Source organism: Rattus rattus, chromosome 10 (genome assembly GCF_011064425.1).
Source record: "Rattus rattus isolate New Zealand chromosome 10, Rrattus_CSIRO_v1, whole genome shotgun sequence".
Classification (NCBI taxonomy): Eukaryota; Metazoa; Chordata; class Mammalia; order Rodentia; family Muridae; genus Rattus; species Rattus rattus.
This window is the reverse complement of record NC_046163.1, coordinates 73,173,630-73,200,014: the sequence shown is the minus strand read 5'-3', so window position 1 is coordinate 73,200,014 and position 26,385 is coordinate 73,173,630. Positions and strand designations below refer to the sequence as shown.

The window sequence follows — 26,385 nt, the reverse complement described above, 5'->3', positions numbered from 1 at the left end:
AGGAGCTTCCAAACTGAATTTCTTAAACATGGAAGGGTAGAACATTTTCCATCTCTCTCCATTGGCTCCATTATCTATCTTAAGGATATTTCTAGGCCATCAAGAGGCAATATTTTCTTAAATAGCACGTACTGAATGTGGTTGGGTCATTTTTCTAAGCTTGGACTGAGGCATGTGAATCTGCCAACAAACCCTGTGAGAAACCCAAAGATGAAATAATTCAATTCAATCTTCTATTGCAGTGCTGTGGACTGTCATCCAGCATTGCATTTATACAGTGCATTGGTTTCTGTTAGAAGCCATTCTTCTCCTATTGTTACATTAATTTTATTACTCAAATGAACTAGGTAAATTAAGTTAAATATTAAAGAATATGATGTAATAGTCACAGTCTGTTTAGGCATAGAGAAATGCTCAAGTGCATGTATATGGTGAGACAGGGTACCTGGAGGTTATTTTATGCCTTACAGTAACACTCTTCAAGATACTGTCTTGACAAAGTGTTTCTCACTGCCACTTCAGTGAAGAATTTATTTCAGCTCACAGCTTGAGGTACATTGTCAGGTGGCAGGAGCTTGAGGTAGATGGTTGGGAATGTGGCATCTGCAGTCCAGAAAAAGAGAGAAATGAATACTTAGCTCATTTTCTCCTTTTTATTGAGTGCAGGGCTTCAGGCAGTGGAATACTGCTACCCACACTGAAAATGGGTCTTCCCACCACAATTAACTTAGTGCTGAAACTCTCAAAGTCATGCTCTGAGTTGATTCTAAATCCTCTAATATTTTCAGTCCATAATAATTGTGACAATATCCAAAATAGAAGCTGTAGGCTTTTTGTGACCTAATCTTGGTTATGGCATCCTACCACTTCTACCACATTCTCTTCATTGGATGTCAAGAAATAAGACCACCTGTCTTAATTAGGGTTTTACTGCTATGAACAGACACCATGGCCAAGCTAGATCTTTTAAAGACAACATTTAACTGGGACTGGCTTACAGTTTCAGAATTTCAGTCTATTATCAACAAGGTGAGAGCATGGCAGCATCCAGGCAGATTGGGGAAGGAGGATCTGAGAGTTCTACATCTTCATTCAAAGGCAGACAGGAGAAGACTGACTTCCTGGGAGCTAGGAAGAAAGTCTTAAAGCCATAGAAACATACTTACTCCAAAAAGGCTACACCTACTCCAACAAGGATACATCTCCAAGTAGTGTCACTTCCTAGGAGAAGCATACTCATGCCACTGCACCAATTCATGGTTATTATATTGAGACAAGTATGTCTCAATAAAGAGGGATAAGTCACTGGAAATCAACTAAGAGTTTACCATAGGAAAAACAAAGAAAATATTTTCCAAGCTTTAGAGACAAGTTAATCACGAATGTGTTTGTATCAACAGCACAAGGATGTTAATTTAAACCCAACACATGATTAGAAAAAATGGCCGTGATGGCATACACATCTGACCTAGGGTGGGTGGGGAAAGAAGAATCCTTGGGTCTTGCTGGTCAGCTAGCTAATGTAATCAGTAAGCTCCAGGCAAGTAAGAGATCTTGTCTCAGAGGAGGCAGATTATGTTCTTTAGGGTAAAACCTAATGCTGTCTTCTGGTTTCCATGTGTTTGCTCTTATGTGAGTGTGCTTCTCTACTGCACACGAATACACACATAAACAACCATAAAATTTCTATATAAATCTATGACAATCATCAATGAGAGAGAAAAAATGCCTGAAACATCTAGCATAGTGTTGAGAGGTTGACTTATAAATGCCTGCTTCCTCCATACTGTGTCAGGACCTCTCGATTGAAGAGTCACATTCCACGGGGTTGTAAAAGCTTTGAGCAGATATGCGCAGACAGAAGAGGTTTCTAAATTGTATAGATTCCTGCAAACAGAGTTGAATTAATCACTTTGAGTGATAATATTTTCATGTCCATAGTTATAAAACTTTATCTATGATGCTTGTTATTTGGAGAACATAAATATGACTTGTCCCTGTGCTATTTCTTACTAATTAGTAAATGTTTGAGCCCAAAGATTTGTAGGCCTTGAATCACAAATACAGTTTTACTATGCTGCAGACCCTATTGGTCCTTTGCTCTGAAAGAACCCAGGAGCTGCTTCTATTATTAAGAAAATGCCAGTCCATTAACCCACATTATTTATTGATAGAGAGGCTGGTAAGAGCTGCCAGGTGACCCAGTTATAAGGGAGAAAAATAATTATATCATTTCAGTTATGTCTCTCAAGTTCTGGATCAAGTGGAGAGACATTAAATGAGCAGCTAAAATGGTAAGAGAGATGGCTCAGAGGTTAAGAGTACAGGCTGTTCTTCCAGAGGTCTTGAGTTTAAATCCTAGCAACCACATTGTGGCTCACAACCATCTGTAATGAGATCCGATGCCCTCTTCTGGTGTGTCTGAAGACAGCTACAATGTACTTATAATAAATAAATAAATCTTTTTTTTTTTTTTAAAAAAAGAAGTTTAGCCTATAATACGTTTCCCCAAGAGGATTTTTTTATACTTCAGGAAATTTGAATCTGTTAATTTGTCTTTCAAATAAACTAAAATCTTTTTCTTTGAAATATTCTACAAAGAAACCAAACTTCTAAAAAAGCCGAAATGAGCACTATAGAATGTTGTGGCTTTAATGTATGAACAAACTTATTTTGAAAATAATTGAGATCTTATTGAATTTATGAGGGGAAAAGTAATACATAAACAATTGGGAATTGTCTTAGAATCCTGTGTGTGTGTGTGTGTGTGTGTGTGTGTGTGTGTGTGTGTGTGTGTGTGTGTGTTGGTTTGGGTGCCCATTGCTGAGAGAAGAGACACCATGACCAAGTCAATTCTTCTAAGGGATAGAATTTAATTGTGTCTGGCTTGAAGATTCAGGGGTAGGGCAGGAAGCATGGAAGCATCCAGGCAGGCATGGTACTAGAGAAGGAGCCAAGAGTCCTATATCTTGATTTTAAGGCAGTCACTAGAAGACTGTCTTTCAGAAAACCAGGAGAGTCTCATCTACACTAGTTGGAACTTTGAGGTTCACCTCCACAGTGACGTGCTTCTTACAACTAGGCTACTCCTCTAATAGTGCCACTTCCCATGGCCCAAGCAAATTCAAATTCCACTGTGCTTTGTGTGTGTGAGTGTATGTGTGTGTGTGTGTGTGTTGTGTGTGTGTGTGTGTGTGTGTGTGTGTGTGTGTGTTGTGCATGTACATATCTATATATTCCCAGGTCACATGTGCCTTTACATAGGCATGGGAATCAAAGTGGGATGTAGGGATGTAGTGCTTTATCACTCTGCTTTATTCTTCTAAGATATCATCTCTCACTCTACCTAGAACTAAGGAGGCAGCCACCAAGGTCCAGGAATCTCCTGTCTCTACCTTTCAGGTAGTCAAGGTTACAGACCCCCATAAGCCACATAAGGCTTTTGATGTACTCCACATTCTTTATCAGGTCCTTATGCTTGCAGACTTCGTATCTAATGAGCCATCTCTTCAAAACATTTTAAAGGCTAACAGGCCTCCCATTCATATGTGATGTTTCTTAAAAAGCTGAGTGTGACCCTCTTTATTGATTGCTCAGATTTCAGAGCACTACCTGTGAACAGTTCAGTGTTTCTCATATCTCTGTCTGAGAGGGAAATTGATTCTTGGGGAAAGGATAACATATTTGTTCTTTTCAAATTTTCATATAAGGACCCTGCAGATCCAAGGTGTTTGGGACCTTATACAGTGAAAGTGACAGAAGTGTTTGCAAAGAAAATACACTTCTCACTTAGAAAGAATCTGAATTCCATTGCTCTGAATGATGGCATTTGATAAAGATCAATAGTGCAATAATATGAGTGGTTTGTATTTTTTTCTTTGACTCTTTTATTGAAGTTCTCATAGATGTGATTAAAAAGAAATAAAAAAAGATTCACATCTCTCTATCAAAGTGTTATTCTAGATTCATTAATTATTGTACAGGCCCTGATTTTAGGTGGACTTATCACAATAGTTAATACTAAACAAATCCCATCAAATTTCATGATAGGATCATGTTAAGAATTGCACACCCAGAAGAAAAGTAAAAATGATTAAGATGGTGAGCTAAAGAAACCAAGATGCCCTTGCCCCTAAAGCCTTTCATAGAGATGATGATATGAAATTTTGGGGTGATTTCTAGCAAAGTATGATAGAGTTTTGGCCTAATTTTCTAGAACTCTTTGTACAAAGTGCTTTAAAGAGGATTAGTGATTCCAGACTATATTCTCTCTGATTCACAATTCCTGCCTGTTAGTGTGATAAAATACACGATAAAAGCAATGAGGAGAGGAATGCTTACATTACCTCATAAGTTCTGAGTACAAGTCTCTCATGGTGGAAATGGGATGGAAATATCTCTGTCAGAGGCTTGACAGAGATAGTCCCATGGCATCCCCTGTTAGAGTACAGAGTAATGGGTACTGTTTGAGGTTAGTTCACTTTTTCTTTTATACAGTTTAAAGCCTAAGCTAAGGAATGATATCATCCACAGTGTGAGGATCTTCCTATCTAATCAAGGTAACTTAACCCCTCATAGGCATACACAGAGCCTTACTTTACCAAAAAAAATCCCTCACAGATTGGCCTGAAAATTTACCTCTTAGGTGATTTCATATCCCATCAAGATAACAATTATTACCATGGAATTGTTCTTTGTGAAAGAGGACAGTGAAATCAACGCAAATAAGGACACAGAGACATTTAGACTTGAATTTGGTTTTACTGTCAGTTCCTTAAATAACATCTATAAAGAAGTTCCTAATGGATGTGAATGCTCTGTTGTCCAACTCTTTAGGGAATAACAAGAAACTTGCTGCTTAAGTTCTAACGTTGTGTCTTTCATTCCCAAATATTTTTCTCAGTGGGCTCATTCTGGAGCAGTGGACTTCACACAAGATGGCAGGAGAGTCTAATTTTTTGTTTGTTGATTTTGTTTTGGTTTGTTATTTTATGGACATCTGGTCTATTTTAACTGAGTTTGCTTAAGCATCATAATGTATATGAGTTGATATATCATTATACATTTGTGAGAATTTTGTATATAACCAATGTTATGCATCATGCATGTGATGAACACATGTGGACTTCATAGGTAGACATTAAATGCCTTCTACTGTCATTTACCTTAGTTCTGTTTATATTTTTACTTTTTGTTTGTTTTTTTGGGAGTTTGGTTTTGTTTCATTTTGTTTTTGAGGAGTTCTAATTTAATGTGAGGTTCCCAGGGTTAGCTACACTATCCAGTGAACTCCAGGACCCACTTCTATCTATCCCTCAGTAATGGTATTATAGGCTTAGGCTGCCAAGCTCATATTTTGTCTTTTCAGATTCTATACTCAAGTCTATATGTCCACAGCAGGCACTTTGCCCACTGATACATCAAAACTTATTCTTTTATTTCTTTTTCTTCTTTTCTTGTCATCCATGCTCTCCTTATCTCCTCTACTCTTTCCTCTTCTCTTTCTTTCTTCCTTATCTTCCATTCTTCCCTTTTCCTCCCTCCTCTTATCCATTCCTTCATACTTCCTCTTTCTTTCTGTCTCTCTTCCTCTCTACCTTCCACTTCCCTCTCCATTCTTCATCCCGCCCTCCATCTCTCCTTTCTTTCTTTTGTTTCTTTCATTTTGTTTTTTGAGATTTCTTTCAAGACCTTGCTATATAGCCCAGCTATACTTGACTTATACTTTTTTTTTTTTTTTTTTTTTTTTTTGGCCTCATTTCTCTGAGTGCTGGAGTTATAGAGATAATTGGCCATGCTAATCTAACATTCTATCATTTTTATTCTTATGTGTGTGATTCTGTGATTATGGTCTTTGTGTGATCATGTGTGAGGCTGCCAAGTATATGTGTACTCTGGTGCATGGTAGCAGTCAGTTAACTATCAGGTTTTAGTCCCCAGCTGCCGTTTTTGATACAGCATGCAAGTCTAGCTAGCCCACGAGCTTCAAGGAATTTTCTTATTCCCTCCACCAATTTTGTTTCTAGAGTGTTAGGGTTACTGACAGCACCACCATATCTGATTTATGAGGCCTCTGGGGATCTGAAATTAGAAACTCATACATAGTTGGGATTTTATGCATTAGGCCCATATTCTATTTTTAAGGATACTTTTAAAAGTCTCAAAGAGATGCTTAGGATGAAGTCTGATATTGTAAAAGTCTTTAAGAATAAAAGGAAAACAGAATATTTAATGAAAGTAAAGAAGGTTCTTGCTTCATTTCATAAACAAAATTTTGAATGACATATAAACTATTAAGCAATATGAGAAGAAAAATAGCTCTTCTCTCCCCTTCAAAGTTATGGGTAATTCTTGTGACTTTTACTTTTTATCCTCATGTAATTTTTTATTTTGTTTTTAATTGAATATTTTATTTATTTACATTTCAAATGTTATCCCCTTTCTTGGTTTCCCTTCCAGAATCCACCTATCCCATCATCCCTCCCTCTGCCTCTATGAGGGTGCTGCCCCATCCACTCATCCACTCCCAGCTCCTGACCCTGGCTTTCCCCTACACTGGGGTATTCATCCTTCCCAGAACCAAGGGCTTCCCACTGATGTCCTAGAAGACCATCCTCTACTACATATGTGGCTGGAGCCATGAATCTCTCCATGTGTACTCTTTGGTTGGTGGTTTAGTCCCTGGGTGCTCTGGGGATTCAGGTTGGTTGATGTTACTGTTTTACTTTTCTTAGGGCAAAACTCAAGCCTATAATGAAAAAAAAAAAAAGGTATGAAAATGAAGTTCAAAAAGGAAAGCATGAAGCTCCAGTTTTTAAAATCACTTTAATTGAGTGCTTTTCCCTCTCCACTGAAGACAGATTTAAGAGCTAGAGAGCAAGCTTTTTGTCCAGGGGATTATTGAACAGAGCTCTTCTTGGCTGCAAAGCCAGGGAATTTCATTCTGGAGGCCCCTCTGTCCTCTATAACAAAAAGGAAAGTATGTCCTGGATTTACAGATACTTTAGATAATCTTACCTACAAGAACTCAAAGAGAAAAGTAGGTCAGCCTTGTACTTTGGTATTTTTAAGGTCAGCAAATCAAACATTTTCTCTTGAAGATGGGCCAATTTGATTTGATAAAAAGTATCTGGAGCCAAATCTCTTAAATACAAAACCCCTCATCTAAACAAAGTTGTATCAACTTCAAAGACCGATTATAGCTGTGTCAAAATTATATATATATATATATATATATATATATTTAACTATATTGCATATCAGATATTTTCTTTTTTCCCTCAATTTCTTATTTTATATAATTTGTATACAATACGTCATACACATTTTTAAGATGAACATGATTGCGTCAAATTTGTTCAGCCCATATTCACATTTGACATTCTTATCTCAGGGATCCTTAGAGGCTCTTTCCAAATCAGTTTCTAACCCAAGACCCAGGATCATCACTGTTTGCTTTCTGCAACTACAGATTATTTTTGTGGTTTTTACAATTTCATGTACGCAGGAGTCATACTCTATATTTTGAGAATCATTTGCACTTTACAGAAATAACCCATAGTAGGTTGCATTGCTGAGGTGGCGCTGGGTAGGACGGGAGAACTTGTTTATCTGTTATCTTTTGAGGAACTCTAGCTGTTTCCACTGTTTTGTCACTATGAGTACTCAATGAATACAGCATTCAATTTGAAAGACTTCTTTCTTTGTAAAAACATACTTTCTTTCTATTATATAATTACCTTTGAACATAATTTTTGAGTCATATGGAAAATATACATATATATATATATATATATATTTCCATCTTTATTAAATTGGGTATTTCTTATTTACATTTCAAAAGTTATTTCCTTTCCCGGTTTCCATGTTAACATCCCCCTACCCCCTTCCCCTCCCATTCTATATGGATGATCTCCTCCCCATCCTCCCCCTATTACCGCCCTCCCCACAAGAATCCCGTTCACTGGAGGTTCAGTCTTGGCAGGACCAAGGGCTTCCCCTTCCACTGGTGCCCTTTCTAGGCTATTTATTACTACCTATGCATTTGGAGCCCAGGGTCAGTCCATGTGTAGTCTTTGGGTAGTGGCTTTGTCCCTGGAAGCTCTGGTTGGTTGGCACTGTTGTTCATATGGGGTCTCAAGCCCCTTCAGCTCTTTAAGTTCTTTTTCTGATTCCTTCAACGGGGGTCCCGTTCTCAGTTCAATGGTTTGCTGCTGGCATTCGCCTATGTATTTGTCGTATTCTGGCTGTGTCTCTCAGGAGACATCTTTTCATTACAAATTGAACCAGTAAAAAAATAGTGTTATGAAGTATTGATGAAATAATTTTATGATTGGGGTTCACCAAAAATGAGAAACTTTATTAAATGGCTACAGCAAAGAGAACCACTGATCTAGAGGGAACAGACAGTATATCTTGATTTTAAAAAGAAATGTGTGCATTATTTTTCAAAGATTTTATATCCAAAATATTAAATATATTATAAATATAATATTTCATTTTCCATAGATAGTGTCTGAAGAACCTAATTCTAAAGTAATTAGGCATGCAGCCAACATGTGACATGCCAATACTTCATGCTGCCATTATTTATAATAGTGAAGTTTCAAAATGATTAGTATTTCTAATAGCACTGAATTAGTTAGATTAAATATGGTACTCTTAGAAGTTAAAATATATTTTTTGAAAGAAAATAAAAATGCTACTAGTATCTCAGAGAGTGAAATGCCCAAGTTTCCCAAGATACTTACTAAAATGTAGGCTGGAGAGTTGTCTCAGCATCCATGAGCACTTGCTACCCTTCTAGAGCATTTGAGTTCAGTTCCCAGCACTCCTCAGCAATTTTATATAAATGTCTATAATATCTATGGTCTGATCCATGCAATGGGGTCATATAATTTACAGCCTCTGGTCTTAATTAACAATTTGTCTGTGCAAGCCTCCTGAACCCACTGGAATGAAAAGTGACTGTGCACTACAGAATGAGTCATGTTTTTGTGTTTCCCTGGAATCCATAGAGCCATATCCTGCCTTTGTAACAGAGGTGCTTGTATGTATCAGATGTATTGATGGAGCATTCAAGCAGCTGAAATTCCACTGTCAAATGTCACCAGCAAACCCTATCCCTGCACTGTATACACGTTACAGGTTCATGCTTTCCTAGTTGTGTAAACCTGGCTCATGATTCAAGGCACCATGGATCTGGAAGTCTTTGGTCAGCATATGGGACAGTGGCCATCTGGTGTTGTCATCATTAGTGTCTGACCGAATAACTGAGCTTGAATGTGAGAGTGCTGATTTTCTACTGTAGACTGAAACATCCAATTTTAATTTCCACATACTAAAATTATTTTCAAGCCTGAAACCATTTCTATCCCCTAAGGTGCACTTCATCATGAACAAGTTCTGTGCACTAATTATTCATCCTGTTCTTACATGCATAAAGCTAACTACCAGAAGATTTTCAGAAAAATATTCATATTTAAATACATGTTTCCTAATACTATGTGGATGACCAAAAGTAAACTATATGCTACCTTTGATACATACAAGCAACTTTGTTACAAAATAATATTATCAAATACACAAGATTCTATTTTCTCATTCTACTCATTACAGTAAAATGTTGGGTTTCAGAAACATGGAATCTTAGTTCTTCCAAGTTCTAACACTTCAGGATTCCACTCTCAGTGTGAAACAGGCCAATACACAGCACTTTAAAGTATAGTCAAAAATACAAATTTCTGTGTGTACATTAAATCACACTAGAATATTGTGTGTGCTTGAAGGTATGAGCATGCCTATATTTGCAGCTGACTTCTAAAACAAGGAGAGTATTTGAACTGTGATTTTACAAAAAGGAATTGAAGGAGCTGATCCTATCTCAGGATGTATTGTTATTCCACCTCTCTGAAAGACTCATTCAACCACATAGTTGCAGCATCCTGTAAGTTAAGAACAACTGCTATATCTCTGTTGACAATGTCCTTTGCCTTACAAAAGCTTTTCGACTTCGTAAGGTTCCTTGATCTTAGTTTCTAATTTACTGGTATTCTGTTCAAAAAGTTGTCTATTGTACAAATGCATATAACAGTCAAACACAGAAAAACCTAGATAATGATATTGGAAAGTATCAGATCATAGGATTTTTATATGAAAAGATAAAGGAAGGCTATGGCTTCTACAGGTATACCTGAACAATCTCCTGTGATGTTGTGTATCATCAATAACATTAGATGGTAGTCTATGACTAGAGTAAAATTCTATGGCTGTTGTATACTCCCATCCTACTTTGACCTATGCCTAGCCTAATCTTTTGTTCCTGGATACTAACCAGACTCTGGATGGTGAATTACATTTTCCTTCTAGGATTGTCCATAGCTTACCTTCAAATATAACTTCATACATTATGGAGATATATTTAAATTAGTATACAAATGAAAGCAAAACATACCTACAGTTGCTTTTACCTTAAATGTCCCTGAAAAATAACAAATGTTCATTACGTCGAATCACCTGACTGAATATTTACCTCATTAGCACAGTCCCCATGGCCAAGAACCAAATCCTAGCTTGTAAAAGTTTCCCTAACAGCAGCATACAGTCAGAGGACTAAAATGACCTATGTTGCTTCTGTATGAAGAAACAATTGGTGGTATAATTTTGAGGTATTTTAACAGGTTTCTTTTTCAGCTTTTTCCTCTGCAGTCACCCATGACTAGATTAATTAATATATAGCATTCCTTTATTTGACACAGATACTCCATATATTTGTTTTGCCCCCTTTCTTACTAAGACAAAAAACTATCAGAAATGGTTTAAGGAAAGAAAATAAGATGTAAGGCAGAGGAGAGAGATGACCCTCATGAACCAGCCCTTCCTGTTTGTTTCAGGCAGAAGCTTAAATGATGGCCGATGGCATTCTGTCAGCATCAATGTCAGGAGAAATCGTGTTACTCTCACTGTGGATAATGATGTTGCTTCCCCAGCTCCAGAAACCTCTGGGCTACAGATTTATTCTGGAAATAGTTACTACTTTGGAGGTAAGCTCCCTGCCTTTGAGATTTCAAATAATGGACAAGGAACCTAGTCCACCCATGCTTTGTAAACTAGAACACCCTCCCCATAGCTGTGCATGCACACCTGCAGAAGAATTCAAGCACCAAACTATGGGAAAGCAAAACCTCAAACAACCTTGTAAATATAAATTTTCTATGGCAGAAAGAACTAAGGCTACTACCGTTAGGTTACATAACTTAGCAAAAGTGATTTATGTAGCTATTCCAAGCTCCTTGGTGTCACGTTGGAAAGAGGACATTCAGCAAAAAACTTAAAGCAAAGGAGCTGAAAGTCTGCAAATACCCACAAGAAGTAAAACTCAAGTGGGAGGCACCAACACACAGTTTGACTATTTAGGTCATCAACACTCATGGAGTGTAGAGCAAAGTGGGGAGGAGCTAGAGGCTCTGAGGTACGAGGGGAGAAGCCCTTGACATGTCTGAGTCATAGTTCTTTATAAGGTTTGCTGAACCCTTGCAACACTTCAAATAACACAAACAAAATCAAACTTGGGTGGAAAAGATGTATGTGGTATTTTACCAATTTTATAAAGACACTCATGTTGAGTATTTTAAAAGTATCTTTTATTAAAAGAGAAGGTGTCTATTTCTGAAGCCAGTGATCCTTCTTATAGAAGCCACATCTAACTGTGACTTAGTCCATGTGGCTCTCTAAACTAGAGTTCCTATGACACAGTTCCTGGATTCCTTTTCTAGAACAAGCTCACATTAAAATTGCTAGGTGATATAGACAAGAGCAGAATGCATGATTGTGGAAGTTTAGTGATGAAAGTCTTATTCAGCATGTAGAAGGCACTAGTCTTTGTGCACAGCACCACATGTACAAACAACATCAAGCACACTGGATTGTCTGGTCATGTTTCTACTATCAATATAAAGAGTGATACAACCTGGTTCAGATCTTATAAATGTGAGCATGACCTAACCTTTCCCCAGGGTAACAGTTCCTTCCCATGAGGTAATTGAAGATAAGCATTGCACAATAACATTCACTGAAGAGATAACAAAAGCACTTTTCTCTCAATCTGTGGACAAGAATTCTATCCTTGGTGCCTGTAGTGAAGAAAAGCATGTGCTCCACAATTCTGACTTCCATACATGCATAATGGCACATGCATGCCTGCACTTTGTCTTGGTCATACATAATAATAAAGATAATAGTAACACACACTGTAGTTACATAAGGCCCGCCGCAGAGTAATCATGAACTCTACATTGAGCTCTACTCAAAACCTTGTAGTCTTTTAGCTCCAAATCTTTGAATTGCTTCTACTTCCTAAGGAAATGCTTGACAGGTTTGAAAGACATGCACACACACACACACACACACACACACACACACACACATATTTGCACATGTCCAGAATATTTATTGTCTTTTTGCAAAGGAACTGTGTGAAACAAGATCAATGAGGTTAGATTTTAGCATGAGGAAGGAACATAGTCTTTCACCAATAATCACCATTACAGACCCAGGCATAGCATATAGGTAATATTATGTCTAATAATACATAATATGGCTTCTATTTGTTGAAATATAATTATATGTAGGTTGGAGATGTGGCTCGGTCATAAAGCTCATGTTGTGTAAGCATACAGACCTAGATTTGGACACCTAGAGCCCTTGGAAAGCCGGACTCTGTAGAACATGACTGTAATCTTCCTGCCACTCATGCCAATAAACCATAAATATTCTGTGGAAAAGAGAATATTCATCATCAGACAAGGCAGAAAACAGCAACTGCTGTAGTTGTCTTCTAATCTCCATGCATTGGCTGTGACACTTGATCATCCATAGTTACATATATCATCACTCATGTAAAATCATAATAATCTGTGAGTAGCTGTAGACACAGAGTATATGGAGCAGATTCCATCTATGCTTACTAAAGTCCGATAGTGAAAGAAAATGAATGGGAACAGGTGCTGAAAAATGGTCTCAACTCCAAGCTGTGCATTCTTCTTTACATATGGTTTGTCATCAGCAGAGAAAGAATGGTGGTCAGGAATTTATTTCCAGGCAAAATGGAATCATTATCTTACAAAATGAGTAATCATCTTACAGTAATCTTCTGAAACATCACAGAGGCATAATAGTCCTCCTCCTAGCTCAAATATTCTCAACTTCTTAATGAGTTTCCAGGGTTCTAGACTTAGAATAAAAACATTTATTTGCAATATGAACAGTGTTTGTACAACTCTACATACATTGTAAACTTAAGGAAGTTATAAATTAGCTCCAGCAAAAATAGTCAACTTCCATAAATACTATTTACAGGATCCATAAGAATTTGCACCAGCTCTTTATTTTGTAGTTTATTTATAAGCTATTAACCAGACGCAGGGTTCCAGTCTTCTGTCTATTAGAGATGTCTGAGGAAATTCCACTTTATTTATGGCATATTGCCGTGTTTTCATTATCACATTCATATATGCTCTGAACCTAATAAAACCACTGAGATGGAGTTTGCAAAAACATACATACTCATCTACCTGCTTGGTCTTCACCTGTCTTAAGGAGGGTAGGTTTGCCTGGTCACAGGTGATGCTAACCTGTGATAATACATTTAAACTTTTTAGAGATTTCTAGGAGGTGTGGTGTTAACCTTTCCCATGTGCTATTACAACCTATAACTATGTTCACTTAAGTCCATAACACTCTTAATGTCTAGATTTGAATTGCATACCACGTAAAAAAATCCTGCTTAGTTTCTGAGTATAATTTTCTTAGAAGCTAGATGTGTTAATACCCCACAATTAACCATACAATTATTCAGCTGTCATCCTGAGTAATTTCCTTACAAAGTATAATTTCCTTAGAAAATATAGTTGAGAATTATATTGTGAATTTAGATGTGATTTCAGACATAGGCAACATTCCCAAGCACCTACAGCATATATAGTATGTTAAGGATGTTGTTCAAAGGAAAAGCAGATAGGTTGCCATCAGAAGGTGTGTGTGTGTGTGTGTGTGTGTGTGTGTGTGTGTGACTTAGTTGATAAAATTCTTACAATGGAAGCATGAGAAAATAAGATTGGCTTCCCAGTACCCAAATAAAATACTGAATGTGTGTAGAAACCCTTGAGTTTCACTGCTGGCAATGCTGAGATAAGCAAGCCTCTGAGGCTCATTGTCAACCCAGTCTATACTAGTAAAAAACTCCCAGGTGTGTAAAGAGGCAGTGACAAACAAAGTAAAATGAAGGCAGACGCCCAGAGCTCAGAAATAACAAATCTAAAATAACTAATCTAGATAAATTGTTGAACCTCCAGTTCACAAACAGACCTTATCTCAAAGAATAAAATGGGAAATGGTAGCAAAAGACGTGGACACAGACACACACACACACACACACACACACACACACACACACACACACACACTGAGAGAGAGAGAGAGAGAGAGAGAGAGAGAGAGAGAGAGAGAGAGAGAAGATTAAGGTAAATATCTTACCAACAATATTCCGTTTGGTAGTTTTTTCATTTATAGAGACTGAGCATCCCCATTTTACATCATTTCTGAACCTCTGAACCTCTTCCTGAGCTAGGATTTACAACAAAAGTGTTCCTGGCTATGAACAAAAAAGTGCCCAAATAACTAGACCTCAAGGTCTTCCATCAAAAAGTTGCCACAGCAATAACAGATCATTTCAGTGCTCTTCATGTTTTTCTCTGTCCCACAGGGTGCCCTGACAATCTCACCGTTTCACAATGCTTAAACCCTATTAAGGCTTTCCAAGGCTGCATGAGGCTCATCTTTATTGATAACCAGCCCAAGGACCTCATTTCAGTTCAGCAAGGTTCCCTGGGGAATTTTAGTGATTTACACATTGATCTGTGTAGCATCAAAGACAGGTAATTATTGTCTTGTCTCCTCTGTTTCCCCACCCCTTTCCATCCTAACTGTTCTGAAAATGAATTTATTTAAGCAAAATTCTAATTTTGAGACATTAGCTACATTAGACATAATTGAGTTGCCTAATGGAAAATATTTCTGAAAGGATTTCAGGTCCAGAGAAAAACAGGTTAAATTAGGTGAGTTTCTCTCCATGATGACTTGCAGTAAATGGGATATGCAAATCAATTCAAAATACAAATTTGTGAAAGGGCTGCAATTTTGTGCATAAATACATTGAAGTCAAATGTAAAGAAGAGTGGAGAGAGGACTTACTCTCCCTACACCATTTCCTTTGTCTGAAGTGGATTTTTTTCTCTAATATTATAAGTTTCAAGAAATCTATGGTTAAGGGTTTGGCTGTGCTCAACCTGGATGTCCTAAACTGGGAATGGCTGACCCTACCTGACAACAACCCTACCTACCATTTGTTTAGTTCCAAAGAAAGCAGACAATATGCTAGTGAGAATCAGTACTTTTAGTCTACATCCAGAGATTCGGCATGACACTCAGTTTCTAGCTGCATCACTCTTGGGATTTGGTTCCTGATATGGTAGGAGTTTCTAGATTTAAAGTCAGAAAACCAAAAGAATGGATACTGAATTTCAGCAATAATAGAATGAGTTAAGTGCATAATTTGGTGTAGGTGTTAGAGGTCCTTGGGTACATTAATTAGCCATTGCTATAAAGAGAAATATTCCCTGATTTGTGAAACATGTGCTACTAGTTATACCAATAGTTATACCACTGTGAGAATGTGGAATGAGATGGAAGAAATTTAGGTAGGTGATTGAGTTACATCTTGAAGTATGAGCTAAAATCATGGTTGGCTAAGGTAAGAGTAGACAGAAATTGTTGGTGCCACGGAATGGCCATGAAACAGAACATGTATTGTAAGTGTTGCATTTGAAATCCCTAGCATAGGAAGCCTTTTATAACTAGCAGCATGCATACAATGGTTTTCTTAGCAATATATACTTCCAAAGAAGCAAGATGACTTCTCTTGTAATCTACCACATCTTGGGTTCAGAGGACATGCTACAGTTCAGCTGATTTGCTGTAGTTTTTCTACAACATGGGTCTTTCTGGAAAGTTACATGGCTTCCCCATAGCTGGGAATGTGGACTTAGAATCATTACAAAGAAGGTCTTTGTACTAGCAGATTTTGGTTTCATGTTTTATGTGAGAAATGAGGAACACCATGAGATTTAACTAGAAACATGAATTAAGAAAAAGTATCAGCACAACTAGGGGAGATCAAGAGATAAGTGTCCCAGTCTAGGAAGAAAAGCATTAAGTAACTTTATTGGGGAACATGAGAAATCAGCCATACAGAACATGATCTCTGCTAATGTTGGGAATGATAACTATAATTAGATGGAACATTAACACACATTTCTGATACCATTACACATGCCATTATTACCACATCACTCTGTATTCTTCATCCCTCCCCCTCCCTTTTTTCCCATTTGGCCACCTGCGAAAGTGGGTAATAAAATGTGTGATTCATTAAAATGTGCTTATTTAGAGGACTCCAAATCAAAGCTATTACAGGAAATTGATAGTACCACAAATAGTATGCTATATTCTTGACAATGGAGAAAATTCCAAATCATCATCTGGTGTGGCATTATATGTATTACAGATCAATACAGGGTACATTTGTCAATTGGAATATCTATGATATCTTAACATACAATCAAGGAAGCTGTCATTATTTTGGATTACATGAAAAACATTGTCATCTGCCCTGCACTATTACTTTTGTGTAATTGTAATCTTGAGAAAATATATTACAGTCAATTTTTTTAATTGTATAATGAGAAATGTAACTTCTTTAATAGGTAATTGGTATGCTTCTCTTGAAAGAGTTACTTACTTAACAAAAAAGAAACCTGTGTCCAAAGCTTTGATTGGTATCCTCCTGATATAATTTACATTTGTTTGAAATCTGGGAAGCATGGTAAAAGTTAACAGAGGCAGGTCTTGCTGAGTTTTTAGTTTCTTTCACTTTTTGCAGTAAAGATAAATATCGTGGTGAAAGTGCATATGCAAGTAAACTGGTAGCAGCAATAGAAACATGGAAGGGGAAATATGTGGCATAGATGGATAAAATATAGAAGCAATTTATCAGAGGTGAGGGAGAACAAGCCACAGTGCTATGGGAAGCAGATACAGGGGTTCTTTGGGGCTCCCTACCCATCTCAGACAGGGAGCTCTAGTTCAGGAAAGACTCCTGCATTCTTCCATTTTTCAAGTGCTAATCAATGTGAATGTGTTAGCCTACTAGTGAGAACTCGCCTGAGAGGACAGAGCTGAAAGCTCAGGCTATGGTTTCTCTAACTGTGCTCCTGAAAAACAAGGCCAGACCTTGGAGACCTGTGTCTCCGCTTGGACAGCAGATACTAAGACCTTTATCCTTGCCTTCTATGTGCTTTTTATCTTTCACAGGGACATGGGGCCCACCTACACATCCTGGCTTTCTGTTTTTCTTCCTTCCTTCCTTTCTTTCTTCCTTCCTTCCTTCCTTCCTCCTTCCTTTCTTTTGTTCATTCAATCTTTCATTTTCTCTATCCCTCCCTCCATCCCTCCCTTTCTTTCTCTTTCTTTTTTTCTTTCTTTCTTTCTTTCTTTCTTTCTTTCTTTCTTTCTTTCTTTCTCCCTCTCTCTCTTTCTCTCTCTCTCTCTTTCTTTCTTTCTTTCTATTTCTTCTTTGTTTGTATCCAACAATGCATGGGAGGGAACTTAAATTTCTAAAAACATGGCAGTTTTTAAAAAAAAAGGTACAAACTTTCTAAAAATTTTTAAAATTTTTTATGGATATTTTTTATTTACATTTTAAACGTTATTCCCTTTCACGATTTCCCTGACATAAGCCACCTATCCCCTTGCCTCCCTCTTCTTCTATAAGGGTGATGCCCCTCCCAACAGCCCCTCCTTCAAGCCTCCCTGCCCTGACATTCCCTTACCTTGGGGGTCCTGCCTTCTCAGGACCAAAGTCTTCTCCTTTCATTGGTGCCCAAAAACTCATCCTCTGCTACATATGCAGCTGGAGATATGGGTCTGTCCATGTGTACTCTTTGGGTAGTGGTTTAGTCCCTGGAAGCACTGGATTATTGGTGTTGTTGTTCTTATGGAGTTGCAAGCTCCTTCAGCTCCTTTAATCCTTTCCCTAACTCCTCCAACTGGAATCCTGTTCTCAGTTCAATGGTTTGTAGCAAGCACTCACCTCTGTATTTTTCACACTCTGCCTGAGCATCTCAAGAGATAGCTATATCAAGCTTCTGTCAGAGTGTACTTCTTGGCTTCATTAATACTGTCTAGTTTTGGTGGCCGGATCCCAAGGTAGGGCAGGTTCTAAATGGCCATTCCTTCAGTCTCTGCTCCAAACTTTGTCTCCATATTTTCTCCTATGAATATTTTGTTCCTCCTTTTAAGAAGGACTGAAGTATCTGCACTTTGGTCATATTTCTTCTTGAGCTTCATGTGGTCTGTGGATAATACCTTGGGTAATTTGAACTTTTGGGTTAATATTCTCTTATCAGTGATTGCACACCATTTGGGTATTTTGTGATTGGCTTACCTCACTCAGCATGATATTTTCCAATTCCATCCATTTACCTATGAATTTCATGAAGTCATTGTTTTTGATAGCGGAGTAGTACTCCATTGAGTAAATGTACCACATTTGCTCTATTCATTCTTCTGTAGAAGGGCATCGGTTTTCTTTCCAACTTCTGACTATTATAAGTAAGGCTGGTATGTACATAGTGGAGCATGTGTCTTTGTAATATGTTGGACTATCATTTGTGTGTATTCTCAGGCATGGTATAGCTTGATCCTATGTGCAATTTTCTGATGGAATGCCAGAATGATTTCCAGAGTAGTTGTACCAGATTGCAATCCCAACAACAAAGGAGGAATATTCCTCTTTTTCCACATCCTCGCCAGCATCTGTTGTCACCTGAGTTTTTGATCTTAGCCATTCTGACTGGTGTGAGGTGGAATCTCAGAGTTGTTTTAATGTGTATTTCCCTGATGACTAAGGATGTTGAACATTTCTTTAGGTACCTCTAAGCCATTCAATTTTCCTCACCTGAGAATTCTTTATTTAGCTCTAAACTTCATTTTTAATAGGGTTATTTGGCTCTTTAGAGCTAACTTCTTGAGTTCTTAGTGTATATTGGATATTAACCATCTATTGGATGTAGGATTGGTAAAGATCTTTTCCTGGTTTCTCAGAACCCTATTACAAGTCCTTTGAAATGATGTTTACAAATTGGTAGGCTCTGCTTCTTTTGAGTTGTTAGATGTCTGCTCTTGAAACATTATTTATAGCTGTAGAAATGTCTCATTGGCTAAGGGTTCCTTTTGCACAAACAAGAGGATCTTAGTTTAGATTGAAAGATGCAAACAACATGCTATGTGTGATAACACAAAGACCACCTTCTGTTTGTTTACTTGATTTCTTGTTTGTTTTATTAGTTTGTTTGTTTCTTTGTTTATGTATGTTTTTTGATCCTGAGTATTCTGAATGCAGAGTTCTGTTCTTTCTTGGTGACTTTCTAATGAACATTTTAGCTAACAGTAAATTTCCTAAGTATCTTAATAATTGATAAAGTAAACAAATCTAAAATACACAAAAAAACAAGCCTTTAGAATGTCTTCAAGTAAATTTCTAAATTTAGCTAATTGTGGTGGGAAGAGCTGTTCTGAATATAAGTAGCTTCATCTCATGGGCTGGCGTCATGAACTGAACGAAAAGAACACAAAGATCAGAGCATGAGCCTTCATCCATTTTGGTCATCTGAGGTTGCATTAAATGTGCTGATCTATCTCATGTACCTTCTGCCATGCCTTCCTTATTATGATAAACTCTACCTTTAGTCAGTGAGCCAAAATAAAGTTAAGTTGGTTTTGGCAGGAGTTAGGCATTAGGAGACAATTAGTACACTATGTTGTTTAAAAATATGAATATACCCAAAAGCTTTAGTGATTTTTGCTTCTTTTTCTGCTTCTACTTCAAACCCTTCACTGGTTCCTCTGGTAAAATCTAGCAATTTGTTCCTCTTCTTACATAATTTACATCCATATTTACATTTACCAAATACTAGAAATAAACATACCTGTGTGTTCAAAGTAAACATCAGAGTGAACATTAGATATTTCAGATGGCAATTTGGTAAGTTCCCAAGTGTCTGAAAATAACAGAATAAACACACATTATGAAGGTTATCCTACATACCAGGCTTGCTCATGCTAGCTTAAACTTTGGTGTGTCTATGAAGACTTACATATTGGCAGAGGATAAATGAGAACCAGTTTGCAGTTCTTTGAACAAGAAATAAGATGAGTAACACATACTACTGTTGTTTTAAGTGATGTTAAACTAGTCCCCAACATCTCTAGCATTTCAGAACCAAAAGAAGTAAATGTTAGGAAAGTGCAGCACATTCTTAGAGCTTGATCCATAGTCCAGGGTGTATTTTCTTCTAACCCAAACTCAACACAATTAACTGACACATAAAAAGAGCTTCTAAGTATAAGATGTTGCAAGCATTAACATTTGAAAGAATGGAGATAGGGAAGAGCTCAGTCAGAAAGATGTTTGACAGTACAAGCATGAGACATGAGCTTGAATCCCAGAATCTGCTTAGAGCCAAGCTGATCTTACACTTAAAATTCCAGGTCAGTGTAGGTGGAGCCTGGTGGTTCATTCCAATTAATTCAACAAGCAGTCTAGCTGATTTGCTGAGTTAGGAATAAAACTGAAAGACGCTATGTCAAAAAGTAAGGTAGTATGACAACCTGAGGAATGACAACTAAGCTTGTTCTCCAGCCTTTAACATATGTGTGTACAGTCATGCAAAGACACACAAAGAAATACAGACATATACAGAAATACAGATACACACAAACACACACACACACACAATCTACTTATTTCTCTAAGCATAGTGAATTTACAATACAAAATTTCTAAATGATATGGTGTTAAATTAAGGATGCATGCTTTAGAAAATGGTGTAACAAAGGATGGAATGATTCTCTTAGACACCATTCATTCCCAAACCATGTCCCCATTTTCTTAAATGTGCATTTGTTTCTGTAATCCAAACAAAGCTGGCTGATTTTAATTGTGTTGGTGTCTATCTGTGTATGTGCCAATATGTGAGTGGGTGTATAGGTATGTGTGTGTTCTGGCTCACGACTTTTGTCTTTCTCAGTCATTTTCTCTTCGGTTTTAAGAGCTGATTTTCTCATTGAACGTGAGCTTACCGTTTTTGACTGCTGTAGAATGTTTTCCTAGCACAGAGGAGGATTACAGAATTACCCCCCACCATGGTTCTCTCTGAAAGATCTAAAAGTACCAAATCCCCACCTATCCCTAATCCCCATATTATAATTCAAATAGTGCTTCTCTTGTTTGACTAGTTAGCCTTTAGTGCCCAGCTGTAACCAATACTTGTACTCTGCATTCTTGGAAAAAGTTCTTGGTATCAAATATTGCATTTTTCTGGGAGCAGGCTCTTTGCATAGTCATAATTTGAACACTTCTGACATTAACATCTTTTGCTCACAGTGCTTGCCGATGAACCACACATGCAGCTTACACAAGTAAATATTATTCGTTGGTCTTGGAAAAAAGAATTTACTCAAGATGAAAAATAAATTTGGTATCCACCCAAAACCCTTCATACCAGAGTTGTGACAGAATGGGTGTTTGAGAGTGAGGAAACAAATGACTTGAAGTAAAATCATGGTACCAAGCTGACCATCTATGTTTTGCTTGAGACAGCTTTCAGATTGCTCTCTATTTTGGCTCTCTCTGGAGATGTCGAAAAAACTCTCTGCTTGAGACAACTTTCTCTTGCTATTCTAAAAATCGGATATCTCATTTTCTGCAGACAAAGAAAATTCTTCCATTTCACATATCAATTCCGTGTTTACCCCAGTTTCCCTTTTGATTGTCCCATGAATCAATATCCTATGACTCCAGTCTAGAAATCCACCCTAAAATTGCCATTCTGACAATGTCTGCATCTAAACTCGTTCTGCCCAGGCTGACCTTGAACTCAGAAATCTACTTGTGATTGTAAGCATAAACAAACAAGCAAAAGTAAATAAACGAACAAACAGCAAAACCTTATCTTGGTGGGATCTTACCTTGTGATCACCACTCCTTAAATCTTTTTAATCTTCTTCCTTAGTGTCTTTCTGACATATTGGCTTATAATGAGGGTGGTTCTTTTCCTTTAGATCTGTGAAGCTCCTTATATGATTCATATTGCATCCTTATGTTACAAAGTTGAGAAATTATATATTTTCAAACTCATATCTTCAGCATCTTTCCCACAATCTTAAGGGCTGTACTTAAGGTCACAGTATTCTACCATTTTACTGAGATATATTTATACTCTCACATCCCTGACTCTTGACCTTTCTGATTATCATGGATTTATTAACCTTTGAGAAGTGGATATTCTTACAAGGAGGAACATGAAAATATATACACTATAATAAGAACAAATCTTATGCCCATAGCAGCCATCAACACTCATGGAGGCCCATACCCTGCTGGATCTTTTCCAGAGGCAAGAAACCATGTCATATTATTTCTTAAAAAACAAGCCAGGTTTGGCACAAGTAATGTTCAGTGTTCCTTCTGTAACCACTAGCTAGTGAGCATAATTTTGTTGAGCAAGACAATCGTAAAATTAGACCAGAAAGCCACAGAAATGTATCTAATCTGTAAATAATACAGTGGAAGGAAGCACAGAAGCACAATATCCTTATTGTTTTGTGCCTTAAGAAATAAAAAATGGGGTGTGTCTGCCATGCAAGATATGTATGGAGCAAAGGCAGCTCATGAAAAAGAAGACATAGAAAAGGTGTCTATAGGGAAGTTTGTGCATCTCTCCCCATAATCAGAAGTGGGGAGTACTGTACAAATCTGAGCTGCTCCTCAATTCAGGTTGGCAGCTGTCATGTTGGCTCTGTATGCCTGAAGGAATGATATAAGCAGTGGCCCTGAGGGTGCTAAAAGGTGTGTGCCCATGTCAGCACTTGTGTTAAAGTGAAATTATTGAAAAATACAAATTTCTCTTTAGCCAAGAAACCAAAGGTAGAATCGCACATACATTTTCCCTTCATCTTTATCAAAAGTAACTGGCAATGATTGAAATAATCAATTATTTATTTCTTGATTGACTTTCCATTATAAATGAGAGAAAATGTAATTAATAATCAGTTAAGGACCTGGATTCTCTTGCAGGTTATGAATGTGGCTGTTAAAATGGCTAGAGACTTTTATATGAGTGACAGTGATTGTTGGAAAAAATGTGTCTTCTTGTGTTAAAATAGGTGATAGTGGGAAGTCTTTTATAAACTTCTATAATTTGTTGTGTGTGTGTGTGTGTGTGTGTGTTATGCCTTTATTTGTGTAGGTGAATACAGCCCTGAACATATGATTATATATTAGAGGAGGATATCATACGTCCTTTTCCATTAATCACCATCTTTCATCAATTTCCATCAATTATCTGATACAAGGGATTTTATTGATTGTAGAATTAAGCTGGCAGACAGCAAGCCCCAGTAATCCTACTTTCTTTGTCCCCACAAGTACCAGAGTTACAGGTGTTTGTGGACATGTTCATCTTTATTTTTAATTGTGTACTGGAAATTAAAATTTAGGAACTTTTTTGTGGTTGATCAGCAAGTGCTTTTGCTTGAGAAGCCACCTTCCCAGACCAAGCATCTTTAAATTCTGTTTTAGATTGGGGCATGCTTCTCAATTTTTAGTTATACTGCTTTATTTTTATGTCAACTTGTCATAGGATGGAGTCATTTGGGAAGAGAAAACTAGAATTAAGGAAATGCTCCTGCCAGACTGCACCATAGGACATTGTCTTGATTGATGATTGATGTGTTGTAGCTGTAAGTCACTGTGGACAGTGCCACCCCTGACTTTGTGGTCCTTCCTGGGTGCTATAAGAAACCAGACTGACAAGCCATGAACAGTAAACCTATATGTAAAATTCCTCCCTGGTCTCTGTACCAGCTCCTGACTCAAAGCCTCCCTCCCATGTGAGTGTTCTTCCCTTACTTTGATGGAGTGAGAGTTGTAAGCAGAAATAAACTCTCCTTCCTTCCCTAGGTTTTTTTTTTCTTTTTCTTCCAAAGTAATAGTCACTCTAATAAAGACACTATTGCAGAGAGATCTTGAGTTTCCTCTAGTATAGACACAGATAGAGATCTGGTTCCTATGTTTCAAAAAGAAAATAATTCAAATATTACAAAGTAATAAAGTAAACAGGTGAAAGTTTGGGAAAAGCAAAACTTCTTTATAAGAGGGAACAGATAATGTAACAAAAATTCTGATTCTGGCAAGCATAGGACTTGCATTTATCCTCTTTTTGTTGTCCTCTCCTGATGTCTCCTCCAATCTAGGTGCTGCCAGTAAAGGGATGCAGTTTTGTGGAAGCCCATCAGAGCTAAAAGTCTTAGTAGTTTATATACTTAGTAGTAGATCTATATTGTTTTAGAGGTTTAAGATCCATTGAAGTTGAAAATCTCACTAGAAAAAAATGGGAACAGCATGCTGCACATGTTAACCTGCAGAGGAAGCCAGGTTTAAAGGGTTTAGAGTCTATCACCAACTTTTTTCTTTATATACTGTTGTAGTGACCTCCATTACTGTGTCCTGTTTGGGGGATCTGAACTGACCCAGCTGCAGTTACTATGACAAATAGTTGATCTTTACATCCTGTTTGGGTGCATACAGCTCTAATTACTCAGTCCTTTATAGAGATAACTCCTGCTCCACATTACCATGAGTTCGGGGAATTTTATATTCTTTATAAAGAATATATGGCCTTGCTTTTGCCAGGATGGACTAACTCATGTATGTATCTATTAACAAATGTAACATCTTTAATGTTATCCAACTTTTGATGAATGAGAAAGTCTTTTTATAGTGGATGTCTCTGGCTGCAGAGTTCTCAAGTAGCATATTCACCACTGTGGTGGCTTGAATGAGAATGACCGCTGTGGTTCATGTGTGTGAATGCTGAGTCACCAGGGGGGTGGAACATTTTGGAAAATATTATAGAGATATGATCTTATTGGAGAAGGTATATCACTAGGTGTGAGTTTTGAGATTTCAAAACTTCAAGTCATCCCCAGTTAGTTCTCTCTGCCTCTCTTTCTTTGCCTTTTAGTTGTCTTAACACGTAAATTTTCAGTTACTGGTGCAATGCCTGCCTGACCATTGCCTTGCTCTCCAACCTGATATCCATGGACTCATTCTCTGAACGTATAATTTCCAAATAATCTCTTTCTCCTGTAAATTGCCTTATTCATGGTATATCATTACAGCGTACAAAAGTGAATAAGATACACTCACAAGTCCCTGAAGAGCAGAGAGGTAAACAGAAAAACTAAAAAGTCCTGAAATCTGTGACCCTCTTGGGAAGCAAGGCTGGGCACAGCAGACTGTGTGTGTGTGTGTATGTGTGTGTGTGTGTGTGTGTGTGTGTGTGTGTGTGTGTGTGTGTATTCTGTTTTTGTGTACAGAGTTGTTTACTCCATATTTGAGTAACATTTTCCGAAAATGGCTTAAATTAGAGGTTTGAAATTTTTTCAGCAACATTTATTAATATAAGACACATTAGGCCAAAATGCTCATACTCTTATTCACAGAAATGTCTAAGGAAGTCTAAAGCAATTTGAAAAAGTTAGAATGATGTGAAAAAAGATTTGGTATTGATCTCTCTCTCTCTCTCTCTCTCTCTCTCTCTGTGTGTGTGTGTGTGTGAGTGAAATTTGTACAACGGATGCTTACCATGTTCAAGGCTATCAACAGAATCTGTATTATGTTAAAACTTAAAGCATCCACCTTTATTTTTCTATAACCTCCACGGATAACAAAAGCTGATTTTAGTTCAATCAATATCAGAGTCTTTTCTGAGAACAGATTCAAAATCAGGAGCCCAAAGGGCTATTAGCTGTCTGCCACTATTACAGGAGTTGTTAGAATGAGAACTTAAATCCTAATGATCAACTACCAAACCAGTTTTAACTATTGCCCTCAATTTGCCAATTAGACCAACATGTAATGACAACAGAAAAAGAAAATTACTCAATTTGTCCCCATTTGGAGGGAAAGGGGAGGTCCAGTGATCCTCCATTACCCAAGATTCTCTTCACATTCCTAACATGAGGTTCAGATTTAAATAGAAGCTCTGTAGATCCAGTCAAGGTTTCATTCTGGCACATCTTAGCTCTGCTGCAGTTTGTCAGTAAGGTGGTCCACTAAGTTAAACATATTTCTAGAGTAGGTAAGTCTCTCTTCTGGTCATACCTGCAATGTTAGCCATTCTCTGACCCAGAGGGGAATATCCAGGG

The 26,385-nt window shown here is 37.4% G+C and overlaps 1 protein-coding gene across 1 annotated transcript in view; it reads left to right on the top strand.

Moving 5' to 3' along the window:
* LOC116910936 (contactin-associated protein like 5-2) overlaps window positions 1-26,385 on the top strand; it is a 222,971-nt gene that overhangs the window by 102,437 nt on the left and 94,149 nt on the right. Inside the window, exons 5-6 of the mRNA XM_032914680.1 lie at window positions 10,893-11,042; window positions 14,762-14,933. Of these exons, the coding sequence (XP_032770571.1) occupies window positions 10,893-11,042; window positions 14,762-14,933 (322 nt within the window). The remainder of the gene's footprint in view (window positions 1-10,892; window positions 11,043-14,761; window positions 14,934-26,385) is intronic.